Source organism: Cavia porcellus, unplaced genomic scaffold, assembly GCF_034190915.1.
Source record: "Cavia porcellus strain 051 isolate PalLab524CR breed Dunkin Hartley unplaced genomic scaffold, mCavPor4.1 scaffold_1, whole genome shotgun sequence".
NCBI lineage: Eukaryota > Metazoa > Chordata > Mammalia > Rodentia > Caviidae > Cavia > Cavia porcellus.
This window is the reverse complement of record NW_026947484.1, coordinates 61893044-61912810: the sequence shown is the minus strand read 5'-3', so window position 1 is coordinate 61912810 and position 19767 is coordinate 61893044. Positions and strand designations below refer to the sequence as shown.

Here is a 19767-nt window from a genome sequence, read left to right as displayed (position 1 = left end):
CAGCATGAACTGATAGCGAGACCCTGTCTAAAAAAAAAAAAAAAAAAAAAGTCATGCTTCGATTTTGTGTCCACACCAAAACTACAACCAAGAGTACTAGGGGGACATACTAGTACAGAGAAAAATCAACAGAAAAACAAACTATAGTTCAATCACCAAATATTAATGGTACCCTCTGAGTCCGTAGATTTCTGGTAAATTTTTTTATAGGTTTTCATGGACTCTGCAATATTTTAAGAAGTGGAATTTTTTTTCCGCCAAAGAGTCTGGCTGTGCAGTTGAGGTTGGTCTTAAACTCACTTTAAACGTCAAGCCGGCCTAAATTTGTAGCAGTCTTCCTGCCTCAACCTCCCGAGTGCTGGGATTACAGGAGTCACTATGACGCTCTAAAAGCTGATTTTTCCACTCAGGAAAAGATAATCCTCGTGGTGTGTGCAGCCAAGCGTGTTTTGACAAAATTTGGATACTTCAAACTGGAAAACTTGCTCAAAGGTGGGAACAAAGGCAATGTAGAGCAAAAGCCTGGGAGACAGCGATCAAGGCGGTCACTACACGGTGAGGATTGGGGTCACTGATCAAAGAAAGCCACGCATTAAAACAAGTCAATGGGAGGGGTAGGCTTTCCCTCCTTTTCTAAATGATAAAACAGTGCAGCCCATAGGCTGAGCTCCCTTGCATAGAGTCGGCGGACGGGCCTCTAACTCCTGGCGATCTTCCCGCCTCAGCCTCCTGAGTGCGGAGATTGCAGCAGTTCAGCCCGCTCCCGGCCGCTCGCCTGTGTGCACCGAAGGAAAGCGACTGAAGCGCGCCGGTTCCCAGAGCAGATGGCTATACTTTCACTTTTGGATTTGGGAAGACAACGGTGGTTCCGTGCTGACTGCGCCCAGCGGACGGTGCACAGTGAATGTGTCTGGGAGCGGTGCACACCGGTGTGCACGGTAAACGTACCAACGCTTCTGAGGAGGGGAGATGACGTAAAAAGGTGCAAGCCCCACACTGTTGTTTCCGCCCGGTTTCGAACCGGGGACCTTTCGCGTGTTAGGCGAACGTGATAACCACTACACTACGGAAACCCTGTCCCAGGGATTGCTCCTTTATGTATTTGAATGTGACGCGCGACTGACACAGTCGCATAGTTGCGGGCTGGAGGTGGACGTGCTGTACCCACAGCATAGACTTCGCGGCTTGCAGCTCTGTTGCTCGGTCTCTTACGGGGAACGCGAAGTAAGCTTTTTCTTCTCTTCTATCTCCACTCCTGAACTACCTTCGTCATTACTCAGGTCAAAACTGTCAAAGAAACATGAGATATTTAAGAGTAAAAATAGAACGGGCTCGTCCGGGATTTGAACCCGGGACCTCTCGCACCCAAAGCGAGAATCATACCCCTAGACCAACGAGCCAACTGGCTCATAGAGTCTTGTTTATCTCTGATCTGATTCACGATGGATCGCTCAATCGCCGAGCGCACTGGCTTTGCCTCCGGCTGTTTAGCGCTCCCTCCGACTTGAAGTGGTCGCGCACCCTCCTGCCCCCTTAGGACCCTGAGCATTTCGCGCCCTTGGGTCTCCCGCTCTCCCGAGGACGGAAGGGGCCAGCACAGAGGGTGGGATCGGAGCCGTGGGCCCTCTGGTCCGGCTGGAGGGTAGTTCGTGGAGTTTTGTGAAAATACAACAAGCAACACATACTTGCAAAATGTTCAAAAAGCGTAAAGTTGCAGGCAGGAGCCCAGGTTTGGGATCTGGAGCCGCCGAAAGCTTTCTCTGCCCTGCAGTATGTGGTGCTACAAGATAATAATGCATTAGGTTCGCAATAATTCACTCCAAGGTGGGTCGTCGGTTTATTTTTGTGTCGCTAGCACAAATTTCCTCTGGCCGTTACAAATCTGTGTGGATCACTTTTACAACAAACTGGTGGCAGCAGAAGGAGCCGAGAACAGTTGAGAAACGACAATAGAAGTGAAAAGCAAACTGGATAGCACATGCAAAAGAATGAGTCTAGACTGCTGTCTCACTGGTCACAAAAATCAAGTCCCAAGGAATTCAAGATTTAAATGTAATGCCTGAAATTATGAAACTACTACAAGAAAGCATGGGGGAAATGCTTTGTGACATTGGTCTGGCCAAGGACTTCAGAAGCACAAGAAACAAAAATAAAAATAAACTCACCGATTACATCAAACCAAGAAGCTTCTGCACAGAAAAGATAGAGGCTGCCATTACAGAATAAGAAACTATCTTCAAATTGCATCTGACAGTGGATTAATACCCAGAATATATAAGAAACTCAAACATCTTACTGGGAAAAAAATCCAATTAAAAAGAAGCAAAATAACAAGCGACAAATATCATCAGGGAAATGCAAATCAAAACCACTATGGAACTAAAATGTCTGGAACTAAATGTTCTCCCAAAGTGTCCATTCAGAGAGGGGCCGGGTTTGAGGGGTAGGTCACTGCGGTATGACTAGAAGGGCAGTTTTCTGCCCCTGCCTCTGACTCTCTCTCTCTCTCTTCTCCCTGGCTGCAGTGTGTTGAGCAGCTTCGCACCACTGGACCCTTCCACCATGCTTTTTTTCCTTGGCGCCAAGTGCCGTGGACTTGATGCGCTAAAATTGTGACCCAAATTAAACTTTTACCTTTTTAAAATTGTGGAACCAGGTATTTTGTTCCAGCACGGAAAAGTGACTAATACAACACATTTTTGAGTCATTACATTGTATCCTGTACGTATATGTAGTTACTGCCAAGTATAGTGGTGCTCACCTGTAATTACACTTCCAGCGCTCTGGGAGGCTGAAGCAGAAGGGTTGCAAGTTTTGAGCCAGCCTGGGCAATTTAGGGAGACCCTGCCTTCAAATAAATAAAAAAGCCCTGCAGAGTGGCTCACACCTGCATCTCAACACTTGAGAGGCTGAGGCAGCAGAATTGTTGAGAGTTTGAGACCAGCCTGGACTACAAATCGAGCTCAAGGCCGGCCTAAACTCCATAGTGAGACCCTGGAGACTGATGCTGGTTAACCTGTTCTGAGGAAAACATGCTATTTTTCTCTTCCCACTTTTGTAGAGCTTGGTCAGCCCCTCTGTGCTACCCTCTGCATTTGCTCCTCCTCTCTGGCTCTTTGAAGTCCAGCTCTCCGCCCACTGAGTCCCTGCAGGCCGGTTCTTAGCCCTCCTCTCTTCCCACCAGTGAATGTCCCAAGTGAAGCTGTGACCAGTTCCCTCGTAGGCTGGGATCCGGGACTTTGAGAGTAAAGAAGTTTGAAGCCCACAAAACAGTAAGCAGTATACGTGTTTTTTAGAAAGAATAAAATGAAAAGCTCCCTGCTTGTCCAGGAGGGGTCAATGTAGATGTTTAAGTCCATTGGCCTTTTACAGTTTTTGATGTAAGCGACCTTGACAAAGTACAAGAGTGTCCCTGGTTGCTTAGACGGCCCCCACCAAGCTGCTTTGTTTGCATTTCACTTCCTCCAGGCGTATTCCATTTGTTTAGGAATCTGTTCTTTGTCTTTGTATTCCATTAGGCCTCAAGTTTACTTAAGGTAATTATTAGGGTCTTTTGTTTGTGAACACACTTAAGCCCTGATTTTTACTTTGCGTAGGTTAACTTTTAAGGACCAGTGCCCTGTCTATCTCACTAGCGATGCACATCAGCTACTCTTTCCGCCCCTTAAGCCTCACCGGACAGCCTTTGGAGCCTTGGGCCCCCAGAATGCAAGGCCTGCACTTCATTCATTAATGCAGCTTTTCTAGGGGCACCACCACCTACCTGCCCGCGCGTCCCTGTCCCTGTCTGTCCGACACACGCACGCGTAGCGCTGCACACGGCGGCCCCGCGACTCGGGCTCCATGGTAGGTCATCCCCTGCGGGACAGGCTCTGCGTGGCAGAGACTTGAGGGGCGGCCGTTCCGACGACTAGAGTGTTCCCGGCCTCGGGGGACCCGGCCCGGGGAGCGGAGGCTCACGCCGCGCTGAACCCCGCCACGCGCAGCGCCGACTGCTGAGTCCGGCGGGACCGCGCGGGGAGGAGAGGAGCTCGCCCCGCGCGGAGGATTCCTCCCGCTTCGCCCGGTGAGGAGATCCGGGCGAACTGAGGTCGTGGTTTTGGGCCGGGGTGTCAGGATTTCCGCTTGCGCTTTCTTGCTGTTGTTTTGGTTTGGTTTAGGTTTTGTTTTTACCTGCAGAAGGTTCTGCAGGGGCGCGGGTGCTGTGATGGCACCGCACCGGCCCCGCGCGGGTCCCAGGCGAGGACCAACCTTTACCTGGAGGCGGTGGAAGGAAAACATAAAGAAAGAGACGTAAGGAGGTAGCTCAAAGCGCGGTCGAGATTTGGGGAAAGGCAAAAAGCGACAAGGCCCCAGCGAGATTTGAACTCGCGACCCCTGGTTTACAAGACCAGTGCTCTAACCCCTGAGCTATGGAGCCCGACACGCTGACTGTTGCTGCCACAGGGGTAGTTGTTACTGTTGTCACGGCGCAGCCGCAGCTCTCGGGATTAACTGGCAACCGTCAGTGCGGCTGAGCTGGCCCTCGCAGAGAGCAGGCGGGCAGAGACTGCCGGCTAGGCGTAGGAAAGGTCTGCGGCGCGGCCTGGCGGAGCCTGGGAAAAGAGCCTCGCTCAACTGAGGACAGACCTGAGCCTCGGGCGAGCGAGGCAGGGTTGAAGCGAAAGGCGCAGTAACCGCTTTCTTGTGCACCAGAAGAGGAGTCCAGACCGCACAGCTACAGGTAGGACAAGGGAGGTCATCGAAAGACCTGTCCTGTAGGAAATCTGGGCCAGAGCGGGTGGCGGTGACGGGACCTGCCTGAGAGAAAGTGCTAGGGGAATCAAAAGGTCGAGATGTTCGGAGCTGCTCGCCCAAGGTCAGAGTCAAGGTCCAAAGTCTCCTAGAACCTGCCTGAAATGTGGGGCAATTAGGAAGGACACTTCTTAGTGCACATGTTGGCCCTCTGAGAGCTGGGCCATCGGCGCTCCCCGGGGGCCCGCCAGATAGCGGACAAGGAAACAAGTGGGGCATCAGAGCACAAGAAGTAAAAATGCTGGAGGAACCTGCTAGGGTAGCCGAGGATCACAGATCTTGGCCTGGATCACAGATCTAAAAGCCCAGGCGACTTGAGTCACTGGGTGGCCAGGCCAGAGTGCCCTTTAATCTGAATGCCTAGGAACCTCTGAGGACTGGGTGGCAGTTCTGGGTTCTCCTCGATCTGGTATTAATGGGTGGGGCACACAGGACCTGTCAGGCCAGCGATGGTTCTCAGCGTTATGCTGCCCGAGGGGTGGGAGGGGGAAATGCATGGTTTCTCACACTAGCCATGTATCGCCCAGGCTCTGTGCCCTAGTTGTTCTTGTGTACAAGAAAGAACATCACTTTCCCTCTCTGTAACTGTATTGATAACTGGGGTTACAATTCTTAGCCACCTTCACAAACACAAAAGCTGAAAATGGATGGTAGACAGCTACTGCCACAGTCCCCATTCTTGGTCTATCAGGTGTATATTGGCACCTCTGCCAGACTTGCAGGCCTTTATGACCTGTAATGTCCTGTGATACTTAGCACAGTTTGTTGTTAAGTGCCACAAAGGAATTGTGCCTCAGCCTCCCAAATGCCAGGATTATAGGTGTACCCAGATGTTATAGTGTCAATCTAAAAGGTTTCCCAGTGCCAGATGTGGTGGTGCAGGCCAGTAATCCCAGCACTTGGGAAGCTGTGGCAGGCCAGCCTGAACTACCTAGCCAGACCCTGACTCAAAAAAAAAAAAAAAAAAAAAAAAAAATCTCCCAAAAGTCTCATCTCTTCAGAGGTCGAGTTTCTGGAAAGTGGTTGGATCATGAGGTGCTGTATTCATCAGTGGATTCATGGTGGAATATCCAGGCAGTAGGTGGGAGCTGGCTGGATGTGGGACCTAGCAGCAGAACCTAGAAGGATGAACTCCTGTCCTTTGCACCTCCCTTCTCTCTGCTTCATGGATACCATGACCTGAGCAGTTTTTCTTCTTTGGGCACTTTCACCACATAGTGCCTGCGTTGGAGCCAGCCAAATAGGGACAGAAGCCATTGACATTGAGCCGAAATAAACCTGTCCTTTAAATTGTGGTTGTCAAGTATTTTGTTTTAGTGATGGGAAAGTAACTAATACATTTGGCAAATACTTAACAAAAAATCAACAGTAGCATATGACGGGTTGACTTAGAGCTATTTGCATCACCTATACCCTATGTACCTACTCATAAATGCCCTGTCTAAAATCCACATGTCCCTCACTCCAAATGTCAGGTATAAATATATGCACCTTGGGGCAGGGGATTTAGCTCAGTGGCATGAGCACCTGCCTGGCAAGCCTGAGGTTGTGAGTTTGATCCTCAGTACACACACACACAAAACAAGCATATGTATCTCATATATATGAACACAGAGCAGATGCTCAGTCATTATTAGTAGAAACCCTTGCTCAGCTTGTCCTTTTGTAACCAGACCAGAGGAGATGACAAGAGTCAAGCCATCTATAAAGATGAGTTCACAATCTGTATTTCCATCTCCTGGTGTCCCTTTCCAGGGAGCAGCAAGCTGGGTACAACACGCTATCACCCTTCCAAAAGCCCAGGCATCCAGAAGCTGGGAAACATCTGCCAGGAGAATGAAGTCGGCCCTCTGAACACCCTCCTGGACACAGGCTGAGCAGGCCTTGGCAACAGGAAACTACTGTTAGCATGTGTTCAGCAAGTTCCAAAAAGGCTGTTGGGAGCATGTGTACGGTCTGTGCATTTCTGTGCCAGTATGAGTTGCATGTGTAAAATTATCTGTGCTGACATGTGTTTCAAAATTCTAGAAGCTTTGATTTCCTCACTCAAAGGAGACTGTCTTCTGATACTGGAAAATAGGTCAGGTATCTGTGATAACACATGTCTGTTGTACTGTGGTCAGGAATGCACAGTCCCTCTGCATCATCAGGTTGAGGCGTGTTGGACAGTAGTAATGCCCATAAGCTTTGTCCTCACCTTTCCCCTCAAGGGCCTCCTAGTTCTAACCAGACTGAACTCCCAAGCTGGGAGGATAGTATGCGTTCCTAAGTAGGTAGTCAGGTATAAGTCAGCTACAGCCAGAAATCTCATGACCTCTCAAGGCAGAGGTGGCAAGGAAACAAATTGATAACAAACATGGCTGGCCCAGGGTCAAACCTGGCCCTGTATCAGGACCACAGTGTGGCACTGTTCCTTGGAACCAGAGCCTGTCTCAATCAGAGTAGAAGTTTCATGTAATAGGAAGCACCCACATGCCTACAATTCATACCCTCACAATTAAGGCCACATTTACGTGCCCAGGAATAGGGCAGGTACAGGTCCCAGAGGTCCAAGGCATCTCTTTCCCTGCTCCATGGATCACAGTCCATCAGTTCTTCATGCTTCCCATGTTGTGCTCTGTAGGGCAGCCTGGAGCAGGAGTGCGGAGGGCAGGCCAAGAGTGAGATTAGACGGTTGAGAGGAGAGGAGTTCACACACAACTGACCCTTGGCCTGGAAGCTTATCCTGCCTCAAGGCCAGATTCGCAAGTAGGTGCCAGTGGAGCAGACTGAGAAAAGGGGGAACACGCGCTCCTGGAAGTTGACTCGGAAAGTATAGAGGTGGCGCATGTCCTCTACAGCATAGAAGGACACTGCCCCCACCTCCAAGTCCAGGGCCACTCGCACGCGAGACAAATGGCCACAGCTGAGGGGTGTCCGCTCAGGGCTGGTGACAGCCCAGTACTGCCCATTGTTTAGCTGCAGTGCCCAGACACCTTCCTCTGGGGTGAAGGGTGTGAGACCCTTGCGGCGCACACTCTCACGGGCCACACCAAAGGCCCAGCCATCCTTGGAGCCCACTTCCACTTCCCAGTGGTGACGTCCAGAAGAGAAACCACAAGATGCCAGGACACGAGTGTTGGTGTCAAAGCGGTGAGGGTGACTGGGCAGGTCCTGAGCCCGCTGTCCAAGTCGCACACTCTTAAGATCCAAAGAGAGGATGAGGCGAGGGTTGGCCGTATTGGGGTCCAAAGTGAGCTCCACTGTAGAGGGGAACAAAAGAGAGACATTCTCATACAGGTTCTTTCCACAGACCCTCTTCTCACAGAGCCACAACCCCTCCCTTCTTTGAAAACCTGCCTTCCCTTCCCCGAAGAATCTTTCTAATGCAGAGGACCAATTGACCCTCCACCCTCTGCCTTACAGGTATTTTATTGCCTCACACTCCCACTCAACAAGTGCTTTCTGAAGTCAAACAAATGCAATGTGAGAGTTGGATTTGAACCCTAATATAAGCAGATCAATACATCCAATTGCAAAGATAACTGGGAAAATCTTAACACGATATTAGAATCATTTTCTAGGTATGATGATGGTTTTGTGGCTATATTTTGTAAAGGTCTTACCTCTTTAGAGATAACATACTCAGATTTGTATGGAAATATCTGTGATTTGCTTTAAAATAATTCAGTGGGAATAAGTAGGCACAATGTCTGAAAAATACTACCCACAATTGATAGTTGCTATATATGATAACTATACATTTGATACAGTCTGTTGAGTATATTTCAAAGTCTCCATCATAAAAAGTTAAAATATGTACCCTTGTAAGCAAGACTATTTTCCAGGCACTGTACTGGGCATTGGATATATAACAGAGAATAAAACACTTGAGTATCTCTACTCTCTTGACACTACTTCTCTAGCTGAGAGAGAGAGGCAATTAATGATAAACAGGAGATAAGAAGGATCAGAAGAGAAGATTTATTTCAACCACGCCCAAGAGAAGTCTCACTAGAAAGGTGTGTTTCAACAAAGTCAAAAGGAGATGGGAAATTCACTCAGGCAGCTGTTTAGGGAAGTGTACTCCAGGTTGAGGGGTAGAATGTGGTGGAAGGACCCTGGATGCATGCTTGATTCCTTCTGGCAGCAGTAAGCAGAGTGAGTGGTTGCAGAGTGAGCTGGAGGAGTGCGTGCAGGGAACCCAGACACTCTGGGGCGTTGAAGGCCATCATGAGGACAATGAGGTTTACTGAATTAATGGAAAGTGGTCATCACAGGGTGTGGAGCAGAGGAGAAACTCGGTTTCAGCTAAATTAGGTCAGATCTTAACCCATATGTACTACAAGCCTCTCCATCTCACCCTTGGTGTTAGATACCACACACTCCAGCACTCAGCAGTAATATCCATCTTCCTGATTACCATCTGGCCTGCTTCCCCTATCCCCCTGCACATGTCCCCCCTACTCAGGAGAGGTTTCCACCTGTCTTCATGTGGAGACAGAGGAGAAAGGTTCATCTAGGTGATGGACAGGCCTTCCCTAAGCTAAGTAACCCAAGGCCACAAAATCCCCCACACTCCTGTTATGGTTTAAGTCTGGATGTCCACCCAAAGCCTTATGCAGTCAGAGAGGTGGGCTTCTAGAGTTTCTGAATAACCCATGGCCCAAGTGGGTGTGGCCTACATACACTATAGGGGCCACAGTGTTCTCTCCATGTTCTTTTGCTCTTGTTGCTTGTGCTCTTTTCCACTGCCATGAACTGTTGCTCTTTGCTTTGGAGCCAGCTGATTATGGACTGAAACCTCCAGGAACTATGAGCTAAATAAACCTTTCCTTCCTTAACTTGGGTGTCAGGTATTTTGTCTCAGCAGTGAGAGAAAAGTAACCAAGACAACTCTTGATCAACCCACAGCTCTGAGATCAGTGGATATCACTAACCCCTGAGAGTGTCAGAGCTGTCAAGGCGAGGACCAGGAAAGGCCTAGAGAAGGAAAGCCATTGAGGCAGGTTGGCAGAAGCAACCAACAGTAAGCAAAGCCCAGAGACAGTCCACAGCAGGGGGTGAGTTCTCTACTGCACTCATTATCAACCACCATCCATACCTTTCTCCTCTTTCTCCATCTCCCCTTGAAGATCTTCTGAAGAGGAAAAAGAAGGCAGAGTATGTATGAACAACATGGGAGATGGTCTGGCAGGAACACCCACTCCTTCAACATTGATAGCCCATCTGACTATTTATTCCCCAGGTACTCTGAGGCCCAAGGTTGGTGTGGAGGCACAGGGCCTACCACAGGGCAGGGAGTGGACAGGGGACAAACTCCTGAGTAGTTTATCTCCCCCTCTTCCCACCTCTCTCTCTTTGCCCAGATCTATTCTAAACTGGGTTTTTCCTCCTCAACTCATATACCCAATACCCACCCACCCTGTATAACCCCATGGAAAGCTGCATGCCCAGGGGAACCTACAAACATATTTGCTACTTCTACCTTTCTACACCAAAATGACCTTGGCATCCCCTAGCTCCTGTTTCTTCACACAGGCTCTGGGAAGGCACACCCCCAAGACCCTTGAACTTCCAGGAACTATCACTATCACACAGGAACTAGCCCATACTTGGGCCTTTACCTTTGAACTTCTTCAGAAGCCCTTTTAAGATGAAGGTTTTGAGAGAAATATTCCAGACTTTATTCTTCATCTCAGAGGAGACTGTGGTTGGCTTGGGGGCAGGCACATTGCTGCACCTGCAGGACACAGACCCTCAGAAAGGTACAAGAATACTATTTCCCTACCAGTGGGCTATGAGAATTGCAACAGTGCTATGGTTTGCGTAAGTTTCCCCCAAAGGCCCATGTGTTAAAGGCTTGGCTGCCAGCCCGTAGTGCTATGGTGGAACCTTTAGGAGGTAGGGAAGAAGTGAGGTCACTGGCAAGCATGTCCTTGAAGGGAATATTAAGGCTCTAGTTCCTCTTTTCTTTTTTGTTTCCCAGCCACTTCCTCCACCACACACTTTCACAATGTTACCTGGCCACCAGTTCAAAAACAATAAGGCCAAGCAACCATGGAGCGAAAACTCTGAACCATGAGCCCAAATATACCTTTCCTTCCTTTAAATGGATTATCTTAAGTTATTCTGTCTCCATACGTAAAGCTAAGAACACCGACAGTGAGGACATACATAACTAACACAGAAAGTGATGAAAAGGACAGGGAAAGTCAGACCTTGTTCTGGAAATACCCACAGCCAGGTAAGTGGGCATTTGCCTTAGAAGGTACCCAGATGGGGTACCTTCTGGGGGGTTAGAGGATCAGGAGGTGAGATACAGAGGAGGGGATACAGGAGAGAGCAGTAGAAAAGAAGAGCAAGGGTTGAAAGACCCACAGAACTCAGTTTTACTCACTTGCTTAGTGCGCTCTTGAATTCCTGGAAGGAAGAATGTAAGAAAGCCAAGTCAGCATCAGGGACTTTCATTCATCTCTGAGAAAAGAAAACTTGCCCCTTCCCCTGTCTTCATGAAAATAAGCAATAAGTGAGCAATAAGCAAATATACAGCTCCCACCACCTGCACGATGAGCCTATCAAGGGACAATAGATTTCAACACTGCTGGCTGCTGGGTAATCCCGCAAATGCTTACTACACCTCTGAGAAATTTTTATTTGTTACAGAATCTCAATTGCGTAAGTTTCCCCCAAACCCACCATAAAGAATCTGGTGGTACCCAGTGTTTGTCTCTGCTCTTGAAACCTGAAATAGGTCACAGATCTTATGCAATGATAGGTCACTTTGACTAATGTTTGTTTTACTCCCAGTACTGAAGACTGAATTTGGTACTTTGCACATGCTAGGCAAGAACTGTACCATTGAGTTATACCCTAGTCCTTTTTATTCTTTATTTTGAGACAAGGTCTTGCTAAATTACCCTACCTAGCCTCAAACTCTCTCCACCATTCTGCCTTAAAGCCCTATTCCCCACCCCCCACACTGTACCGCCCAATTTCTAGGCTTGCATGTGTATGTCACCACTCCCAGCTAAGTGACTGGTTTTTGTTGTTGTTGTTTGTTTGTTTTTGGTCCCGAGATTGAACTCATGACCTCGAGTTTACCAAGCAGGCACATATGCCACTGAACTAAACCCCCGGCCTCAAAGTGATCTTGACAGAGTTGTGGTTTATGGGTTATAACTCTTTTTTAAAAGTTAGAATTTAAAATCATCAAAGAATATTACAGACCACAACAGTAATATTTTCTGAGGCTTTCATCTCAAGTATACATGTATGGAATGCAATGTAAGATATATTACTGTGGCTCAGGGCCAAGGAAGTTTTAAGAGGCTGCAAAAGTAGCTTAGTGGCATAGCGCTTGCTTAGCAAGCACAAGGCCCTAGGTTTGATCCCTAGTACCACCATATTCATAAGAATGAAAGAGAGTTTTCACATCCCTTTTGACTTCCAGCTCCAGGAAAATCAGGGCACTGCTCTCTGCTACTCTTTAGCTCCAGATAATATAACTGTACTAACTCTCAGGATCCTCACCATTTGCTAGCTGCCATTCCTGGTGCTTTAGAATAAATAATACTTGGGGATAAATGGCTCAGTCAAAACCTTGAGCTAGACTCACCTGGAGGAAGTCAAGGTCAGGCTTTTGAGCTGTCTCCTGGATCTGGCTGCTGAGTTTGGAGAGCTGAGTGATCTGGCCTCCCAGTTGGGCCAGATTCTCATTTTGCTTCTTGGTCACTTCCCGTGACAGCTCCTCCAGGCGGCCCAGAAGCCGACCCTCCTGCTCCACTAGAAAGGCCCGCAGTGCCTGGAACTCTGCCCCCACCTTCTCTCTCTCTGCTGCCATCTGCTTCTGCCCCCCGGGAGGAAGAGAAGTTGGAGAGATGAGGGGAACTGGGCATCGAGACGTGCAATTTGGATAGGAGCCTCTGAGTTATTCCACAGGACAGGCTTCCATCCCCCTTACTGCCTCAGGGACTAGCAGCTCATCCATGCCTTCGTGCCTTGCCCTCCTCTGCTGTGGTTGTGGTGGGTGTGTCTTTGGGCTTGAGCTGTACCACCTAAACTAGAGCAACTTTAAACTCCCCCTGAAACTACCTCAAGTTGTAATTGTCTGATCTGAAAAATAAGGGGGATAAATTAGTGTCTCCTGGGGCATTAAACTTAAACTGCTTCTTGTCTTTTCCAAAACAGTTATTTTGTTACCCTTAAATGTCACTATTCAGTTTACTTCTTTTTAAATGGCACATTTAGCAATTATAGTGATAATGCATTTTCAAAATACAAAACTTGGAAGAAGCAAGAATTAAGGAATTAAAACATGATACAAGCAGCCAGAGGTAACAGACCACCCAGGATACCTAACTGAGAATATGCTGTGTGAAGCTGGATATTCTGTTCTTTATGTTGGCATAATACTCAGAAATTTTCCCTATGTTTCTAGATAAACACTCCTCTCCAGATTGCCTGATTTTTTCACATGGACAAATATGTGGCACTCTTCCTGATAATTCACATGGCCTCTCATGGTCAATGACAATGAGAAGAATTTTGTCCCACCAGGACAAGCTCAATTGTCAAAGTTGCTTTCCCCTAAAAACTTTAAGGAAGAGAAAGAGATAGATGGTTGGAGGAGTAGGGGTATAGATGGCTCAGTATAGGGGGCCTGGTGTTGGGGTCAGGACACTGGATATAGATTTTGGTTCCCCACACTTCCCACCATGCCCTACTTTACCTGCATCACCAGACACTGCACAAACACAGCTACACAGAGCACTTTTATAGGTATTAACTTTCTCATCCTAACTTTCTTCATCCCCCAATGAAGGGGGGTACACTTTTCTCATCCTACTTCACAGGTGAGGGGAAAGAGGCAGAGGTATGTACGCATCAGTAGTAAGTGAAAATCTGATCCCGGAGGCTAAACTACATCATGTTGCCTCATATGGAAAAAACTTAAGTATGTTTACCAAAATTTCTTGGGTTTGAAATGACCCCAAAAGATTCATGATGGAAAACTAAATGTACAAATCCATGTTAGTGGTATTTGTAAGTGGGACTTTCCTTTGGAGGTAATGAGGGTTTGATGGGGCTGGGGCCTACCTGACAGCATTAGTGACTTTATCAAGAGAAGTAAGCTGGGCATGGTGATGCAGTGGTGGTTGGTAGCCCTACCACCTTCGTGGTCCCATACACAGCTCACCAGTAGCTCCTTGCTCTCCTTTTCTTCCATAGACCGGAACACCTCATAGTCCTCCAGATCTTTCTTCAAGACCTTCAGCTTGGAATCCAAGTGCTCCTGCAGGTGAAAATGGAGAGGACTGGACCACCCCTGTCCCCCACAGGGCTCCCCTTCTTGGAGCCAAGCCAGAGAAAGGGAAGGCTCTGTGTCTGCAGGAGGAGGCTGCATAGGAGTCATCTCTGGAGTTTGGAATACATATACATTTTATGGAAACGAAGCAACTGCCAGAGATCCAAAGGCCTGAAAGTCCCACTTCCTCAAAAGCATCAGCCAGCAGATCTAGGCTGAAACACTGGTCCTCCACAATCCAACCCTTGTGTCCTCTGTCTGTCCTCCCTACCAATAGAAATCCTTGGAAGGATTGGGGCAGGGCAGAGGAGCAAAGAAACACTTTTGCCAGAGGTCTTCGCACACCTCTGTGATGTCATCCTTAGCAAGAAAACAGTGGGCAGGGGGCAGAATCCACCGCTTGGCATAGCCCAGACATCTCTGGGCACTCCATTTAACTCAGGGACTACCCAGCTCTCCCCTAGATCGCTGGGAAGGTGGTCTTCCTGGGTCTCATGAAATGGAAGCAGGGAAGGGGAGGACAGCGGGCACTGTGGACCTGTGAGTGTGACTCTGACCTGTTGCTCAGGCGAAGAGATACTGTTACACTTGGCTTAGGGGCTGAGGACAGACTGGAAGGAAGTGGCCAAGTCCCTGTGGTCATCATATAGGCTGAGCAGCACAGGTGTCAGAAAATCATGCTTTGGGGGCTGGGAATGAGCACTGAGAGGGGAATAGCTCCAGGCCTGAGCACCAGTGCTGGGCAGTGTGGGAGGGGAGAAGGGAGGCAGGGCTCACTGGCCTCTGTCCTGCCTGCCTGTCCTCTAAGCAGCGCGGGCAGGAAGGCCGCACCCAGCCAGGACCCCGGGCCCCGCCGCGGGGATCCAGCGCTCACCTTGGCTTCCTGCACCGCCTCGTCCAGCGGCAGCACCGCATGCACTCGGTGCTCGCGGGCGCGATCGCACACCACGCAGATGGCGCGGCCGTCGTCCTGGCAGTACAGCTTGAGCGGCTCCCCGTGCAGCGGGCAGCGGGCGGCCTGCGGCGGGGCGCGCTGCTCGGGCGCGGCGGCGGGCAGGCTGAAGCGCCGGAGGAGCGCGGCCACGGCGGCCAGGTGCCGGTTGGGGCGCAGCTGGCCGGGCCGCGCGGGCTCGCGGCACTGCGGGCAGGGCAGCGGGCGGGGCGCCGCGCCCGGGGGCTCCCAGCAGCGCGCGATGCAGCCGCGGCAGAAGCTGTGGCCGCACTCCACGGACACCGGCTCGCGGAAGAGCTCCAGGCAGATGGAGCAGGTCGCCTCGCCCTGCAGCTCCGCGGCCAGCGCCAGCGCCTCGGCCCCCGCGCCCGGCCCGGCCCGCGGCCCCACCGCCGCCATGGCGCCCCGGACGGACTCGGGGCCGCGCCCTGCACCCCGCGCGGGCGCCCGGCCCGACTGGGTCGGCAGCGGGGAACGGGCCCGGGTGGGCGCGCAGGCCGCGCTGGGCGCCGCTGCCCACCACCGCCAAGGCCCAGGCACTGCCGGGCAGCGGCCTGGCGCCGGGCCGCGGGGTCAGGTTCCCGAGCTCCGGTTCGCGCTGGCCCTGCGCCGAGCTAAACTTAGGGCCTGGAGCCCTGCCTTGAACCCGCACTCGGAAGCCGGGCCTTGTTTGCTCCTCTGGAACCTCCTACAGCGGTTCTTTTTTGTTTGTTTCTCCTTTTTTAAAATCTATTTTATTTTAAAGAGAAGAAACAAAATTTCAAACCAATATAATACGACAGAAACTATGGTAAATACACTATGTATTGTTATCTCTCATTTAGTCACTCAAAGTACAATATATTGGCATTTCATTGTCCAAACAATATTAACACAAACCTTTATTTTCAATGAACTAAGAGAAATTAGTAGTATAACTCTTATTGTGTGTATATATATATGTGTGTGTGTGTGTGTGCATATATATGTATATATATATATATATATATTTTTTTTTTTTTTTGCTTTTTCTTTTCTTTCCTTCTTTCCCCTGTCACAGATTCTTTTTGAACAGTTACTTTCATTTGACAGTATCTATTATGCCTTGTGGATCTTACTATCCCTTTCAGCTTCTCACACTAGGAAGACAATAGGATGTTTACACATGAGTCTGATTTATTCCCTTAGGAATATGGTCTGGAGTTGCATTCATTTACCTATGAAAGTCTCCAATTTATCCTTCTTTATGTCTGAGTAGTACTCCATTGCATAAATATACCACATCGTTTTTTATCCGTTCCTCAGTTGATAAGTGTTTGGGTTGTTTCTAAGATCTAGCTATTACAGATTGTGCTGCTATAAACATGGGTGCACATATATCACTGTGGTGCAATGGTTTTAATTCTTCTGGGACGATATACAGAAGGGGAACAGCTAGATCAAATAGGACCTCTAATCCTAAATTTTTTAGGAATCTCCACAATGATTTCCACAGTGACTGCACCAGTCTATACTCCCACCAACAGTGGAGAAGTGTTCTTTTTCCCCACAGCCCTCCAGCATTTATTATTGATTTCTTGATGATAGCGACTCTTTCCAGGTGAAATGGAATCTCAGTGTTGTTTTAATTTCATCTATCTAATAACCAGTGATGTTAAACATTTTTTCATATATGTATTTGTTGTTTTTATTTCTTTACCTGACAAATGTATATTCATCTCAGATGCCCATTTTTACATTGGGTCTTTAAATATGGCAGGTCTGATTTTTTTTTTTTTTTTTTGGTTCTTTCTATATTCTTGATAGTAGTCCTTTGTCTGAGGAATAGCTGGAAAATACTTTTCCCACACATTGTGCATTGCCTCTTCAGTCTACTGGTGGTTTATCTTCTGTGCAAAAGCTTTTTAATAAAATGAGATCTTGGTTGTTGATTCTCTGTGATACTTCCTGTGTGATCACGGTTTTCTCCTTAGTCTCTGCCTACACCAGTGTCTTCAAGGGTTTTACCTATTCTATCTTCTAGCAGATTTAATGTTTCTGTTTTAGTATTTAGATCTTTGATCCATTTCGAATTAAGTTCATCCGAGAAGTATGTATTCATTTTAGATGCCTGTTTTTGGACTGGATCTGGGAAGATGATTATTTTGAATTCTTTATACGTTCTCAATAGTAATCCTCTGTCTGAGGTGCAACAGGTAAACATTTTCTCCCGCGCTGCAGTTTGTATCTTCACTCTGCTGGTGGTTTCTTTTGCTGAGCAAAAGCTTCTCAATAGGGTAAGATTCCAGTATTGATTCTTTATGGTAGTTCCTGTGCAGTTGGGGTTTTGTTCATAAAATGTTTTCCTACACCAATGTCTTCAAGAGTTCTCTACCTACTCTACCTTCCAGCAGATTTAATGCTTCTGTTTTAATATTTAGATATTTGATCCATTCTGATTTTAGCTCAGTACATGGTGAAGTATATGGATCCATTTTAATCTTCAGCATGTGTAGAGCCAAGTTTTTCTAGTGCCATTTAGTAAAGAGGCTATGTTTCTTCCAATGAACGTGTTTGGCACCTGTGTCAAAGATAAAATGGTTTAGCGCTGCCACCTATGTGGCTCTTGAGGTTCTTAGGGTGAAGGACCATGAAAGGATGAGAAAATTGAGACTAAAGTGGGGTCAAGTGGAGCCCTTACCCTCCTGATGGGAAGAAAGAAACTGCCCCCTCACTATAAGGGTGTTTATATCTTTTAGCAACTTAATGTCATATGACAGCCTGTTGTCCCATTAACCCACTGTTTGGATTGCCTTGGGACTAGGTGGTCTCTGAGCTGAAGAAGCTTCTTCACATGGCTTGTTCTAGATGCTCTTTGTTCTTGGGGTAGTTGTGCTCCAGCCTGCATGTGGGGTCAATTTCCAGCTTCAACAGCTCCCAATGGTTTAGTATGTCTGGAGTTGTTTCCATATCTCAATAGTTTAGTATGTCTGGAGTTGTTTCCATATCTTCTAATCCGTTCCATTGATCCTTGGATCTCTTTTTTTGTGTGTGTGCCAGTACCACACTGTTTTTATCACAGTATTTGTATAGTATATTTTCAAGTTGGGGGTTATAATGCTCCCTACTTTTCCTTAGTTGCGTAGGACTGCCTTTGCTATTCTAGGTCTCTCTTAGGATTGTGTTTTTTACTCTTTTTTTTTGTTTTTGTGGTTTTTTTTTTTTTTTTTTTGGTGCCAGGGATTGAACTCATGACCTTGCACTTGCCAGGCAGGAACTTAAGCCTTTGAGCTAAATCTCCAGCCTCTAAGGGTTGTGTTTTTTAATTCTGTGAAATGTGCTTTTGGAATTTTGATTGTGATTGCATTAAATCTGTGTAACACTTTTGGGAGTATGGCCATTTTCACTGTACTGGTTGTTCCTATCCAAGAGAAAGGAATATCTTTCCATTTTTTCCTTAATATTTGAAGTAATACAATTAATCAGCTTTCTCACTTCTGAAGCCGTGTTCCTTTCCTCTCAGGCGCTGCCCTCTCTTGTGCCTCTAGCTAGTCTCCATTGCCCCACTCATACCCACTGGTCCTCCTTCCTGTGGGAGTCCTTTGGGCAAACGCTTTCTCTCCTACCTTTCTTAATGACCTCACCCAAAGGTACAGACAGACCTCAGCTCGCTGGTCCTCTGATGATCCCTCTCTCTTGACGCCTTCTTCGTAGCCTGCTAAGACACTTTATTCTGACTTTTCTCTCATGTCTTTGGCCTCCTATGGCATCTTAGCCTTGTTATGGTTTCCTTTCCCCCCTCCACCTTTGTTCACCCCTTGGGCCTCTGTCTACACTACTTCTTTGCTAAAGCTTCCACTTTCTTGGTTTAAAAGGCCCTCCCTTGCCTGATGACCCCATAATACTAAGTAAAAGTCATGATCCTTACAATAAACTAAGAATCCTCTCCATTCTTTGCCCCCAGTTCCCACATCTGTATGTCCGTTTCCACTCTTCTTTCTGGTGGTAACTCCATCCCAGCTACCTGGCTCTCCTTCATATTCCTACACTACATCGGAAAGACCTCATGGTGTTCGCACTGGTTGTTCCCTTTGCCCTATTGTCTCCCACATTCCTGTACAACAGCTCACTTTCCACCTCTTTCCAATCTCATGTCAGCGGTCACCTTGTCCATGAAGCCTACCTGACCACACATACTGTTTATACACTAACTTCCCACGATGAATGTAATCACTCTGTGCAAATATGTACTAATAAAAATTAAAATAAAAGAAAAAAATGTCTCTTAACAAGTTCCTGCCAGGCGTGGTGGCACACACCTGCAATTCTAACATCTGAAAGCCAGAAGATCACTGTGGCTGGAGGCCAACCTGAGCTACAAACTGCGTTCAAGGCCAGTCTGAACTACATTGGGAGACCATGTCTCAAAGAGCCAATAAAACAAAACAAAACAAGCCCCACCCAAAACACTCCCACAAGCCTCCTCCTCATTGTTGGCTTCTTTCCCTAGCACTCCCCCCTCTAGAATGTGACTCGAAAAGGGATGGGCTGTGTTATTTATTCACTGAAATTCCCAGCTTTCAGGGCAGTCGTTAGCACATTCAGTAAATATTTTCTTGAACAGATTCAAAATTCAGAAGATTAACAGTGGAACATTTCTCCAACACCTGTTTCCCACATTCTTTCTTCAACTCAAGCAATTATTTTTAGTATTCTGGGTTACTTTATTTAAATTTTCTATATTTTACAACCCTTTTTAAAAAATGAAACATACAGT

General features: G+C 47.7%; 1 protein-coding gene, 1 long non-coding RNA gene and 3 other non-coding genes across 10 annotated transcripts; 1 reads left to right on the top strand and 4 right to left on the bottom strand.

Annotated features, from left to right (window-relative positions):
* Positions 1–1000: 1000 nt before the first annotated feature.
* Positions 1001–1073, bottom strand: Trnav-aac (transfer RNA valine (anticodon AAC)). Its single transcript has one exon. It is a non-coding gene; the product is annotated as a tRNA-Val (tRNA).
* Positions 1074–1328: 255 nt separating this feature from the next.
* Positions 1329–1400, bottom strand: Trnap-ugg (transfer RNA proline (anticodon UGG)). Its single transcript has one exon. It is a non-coding gene; the product is annotated as a tRNA-Pro (tRNA).
* Positions 1401–4085: 2685 nt separating this feature from the next.
* Positions 4086–7099, top strand: LOC134476148 (uncharacterized). Its single transcript, XR_010047684.1, has 2 exons — positions 4086–4723; positions 5796–7099. It is a non-coding gene; the product is annotated as an uncharacterized LOC134476148 (long non-coding RNA).
* On the bottom strand, positions 4348–4420 carry Trnat-ugu (transfer RNA threonine (anticodon UGU)). The gene has a single exon. It is a non-coding gene; the product is annotated as a tRNA-Thr (tRNA).
* Trim7 (tripartite motif containing 7) lies at positions 6500–15636 on the bottom strand. 6 transcript variants are annotated; one of them, XM_063249302.1, is made up of 7 exons: positions 14955–15591; positions 13973–14068; positions 12392–12622; positions 11174–11196; positions 10401–10516; positions 9878–9913; positions 6500–8036 (listed from the first exon to the last, which is right to left on the bottom strand). In XM_063249302.1, exons 1-7 carry the CDS (start codon positions 15429–15431, stop codon positions 7525–7527), a joined length of 1491 nt encoding a protein of 496 aa, XP_063105372.1. In that variant the 5' UTR covers positions 15432–15591; the 3' UTR covers positions 6500–7524. The 6 variants fall into 6 exon arrangements, 5 of the variants coding, with proteins under 5 accessions (XP_063105372.1, XP_063105378.1, XP_063105388.1 ...); XM_063249308.1 differs by lacking the exon at positions 12392–12622 and having other exon boundaries at positions 14955–15599; XM_063249318.1 differs by lacking the exon at positions 14955–15591 and having other exon boundaries at positions 13873–14018.
* Between the last annotated feature and the right edge of the window lie 4131 nt (positions 15637–19767).

Excerpts from the sequence above, each read along its gene's own strand:
- Trim7 (XM_063249302.1), bottom strand. The coding sequence starts at position 15,431 with ATGGCGGCGGTGGGGCCGCGGGCCGGGCCGGGCGCGGGGGCCGAGGCG. Across the intron at positions 9,914-10,400 it reads GCTTCTGAAGAAGTTCAAAG|AAGATCTTCAAGGGGAGATG; the intron begins GTAAAGGCCCAA and ends TTTCCTCTTCAG. Across the intron at positions 8,037-9,877 it reads GATGGAGAAAGAGGAGAAAG|TGGAGCTCACTTTGGACCCC; the intron begins GTATGGATGGTG and ends TCCCCTCTACAG.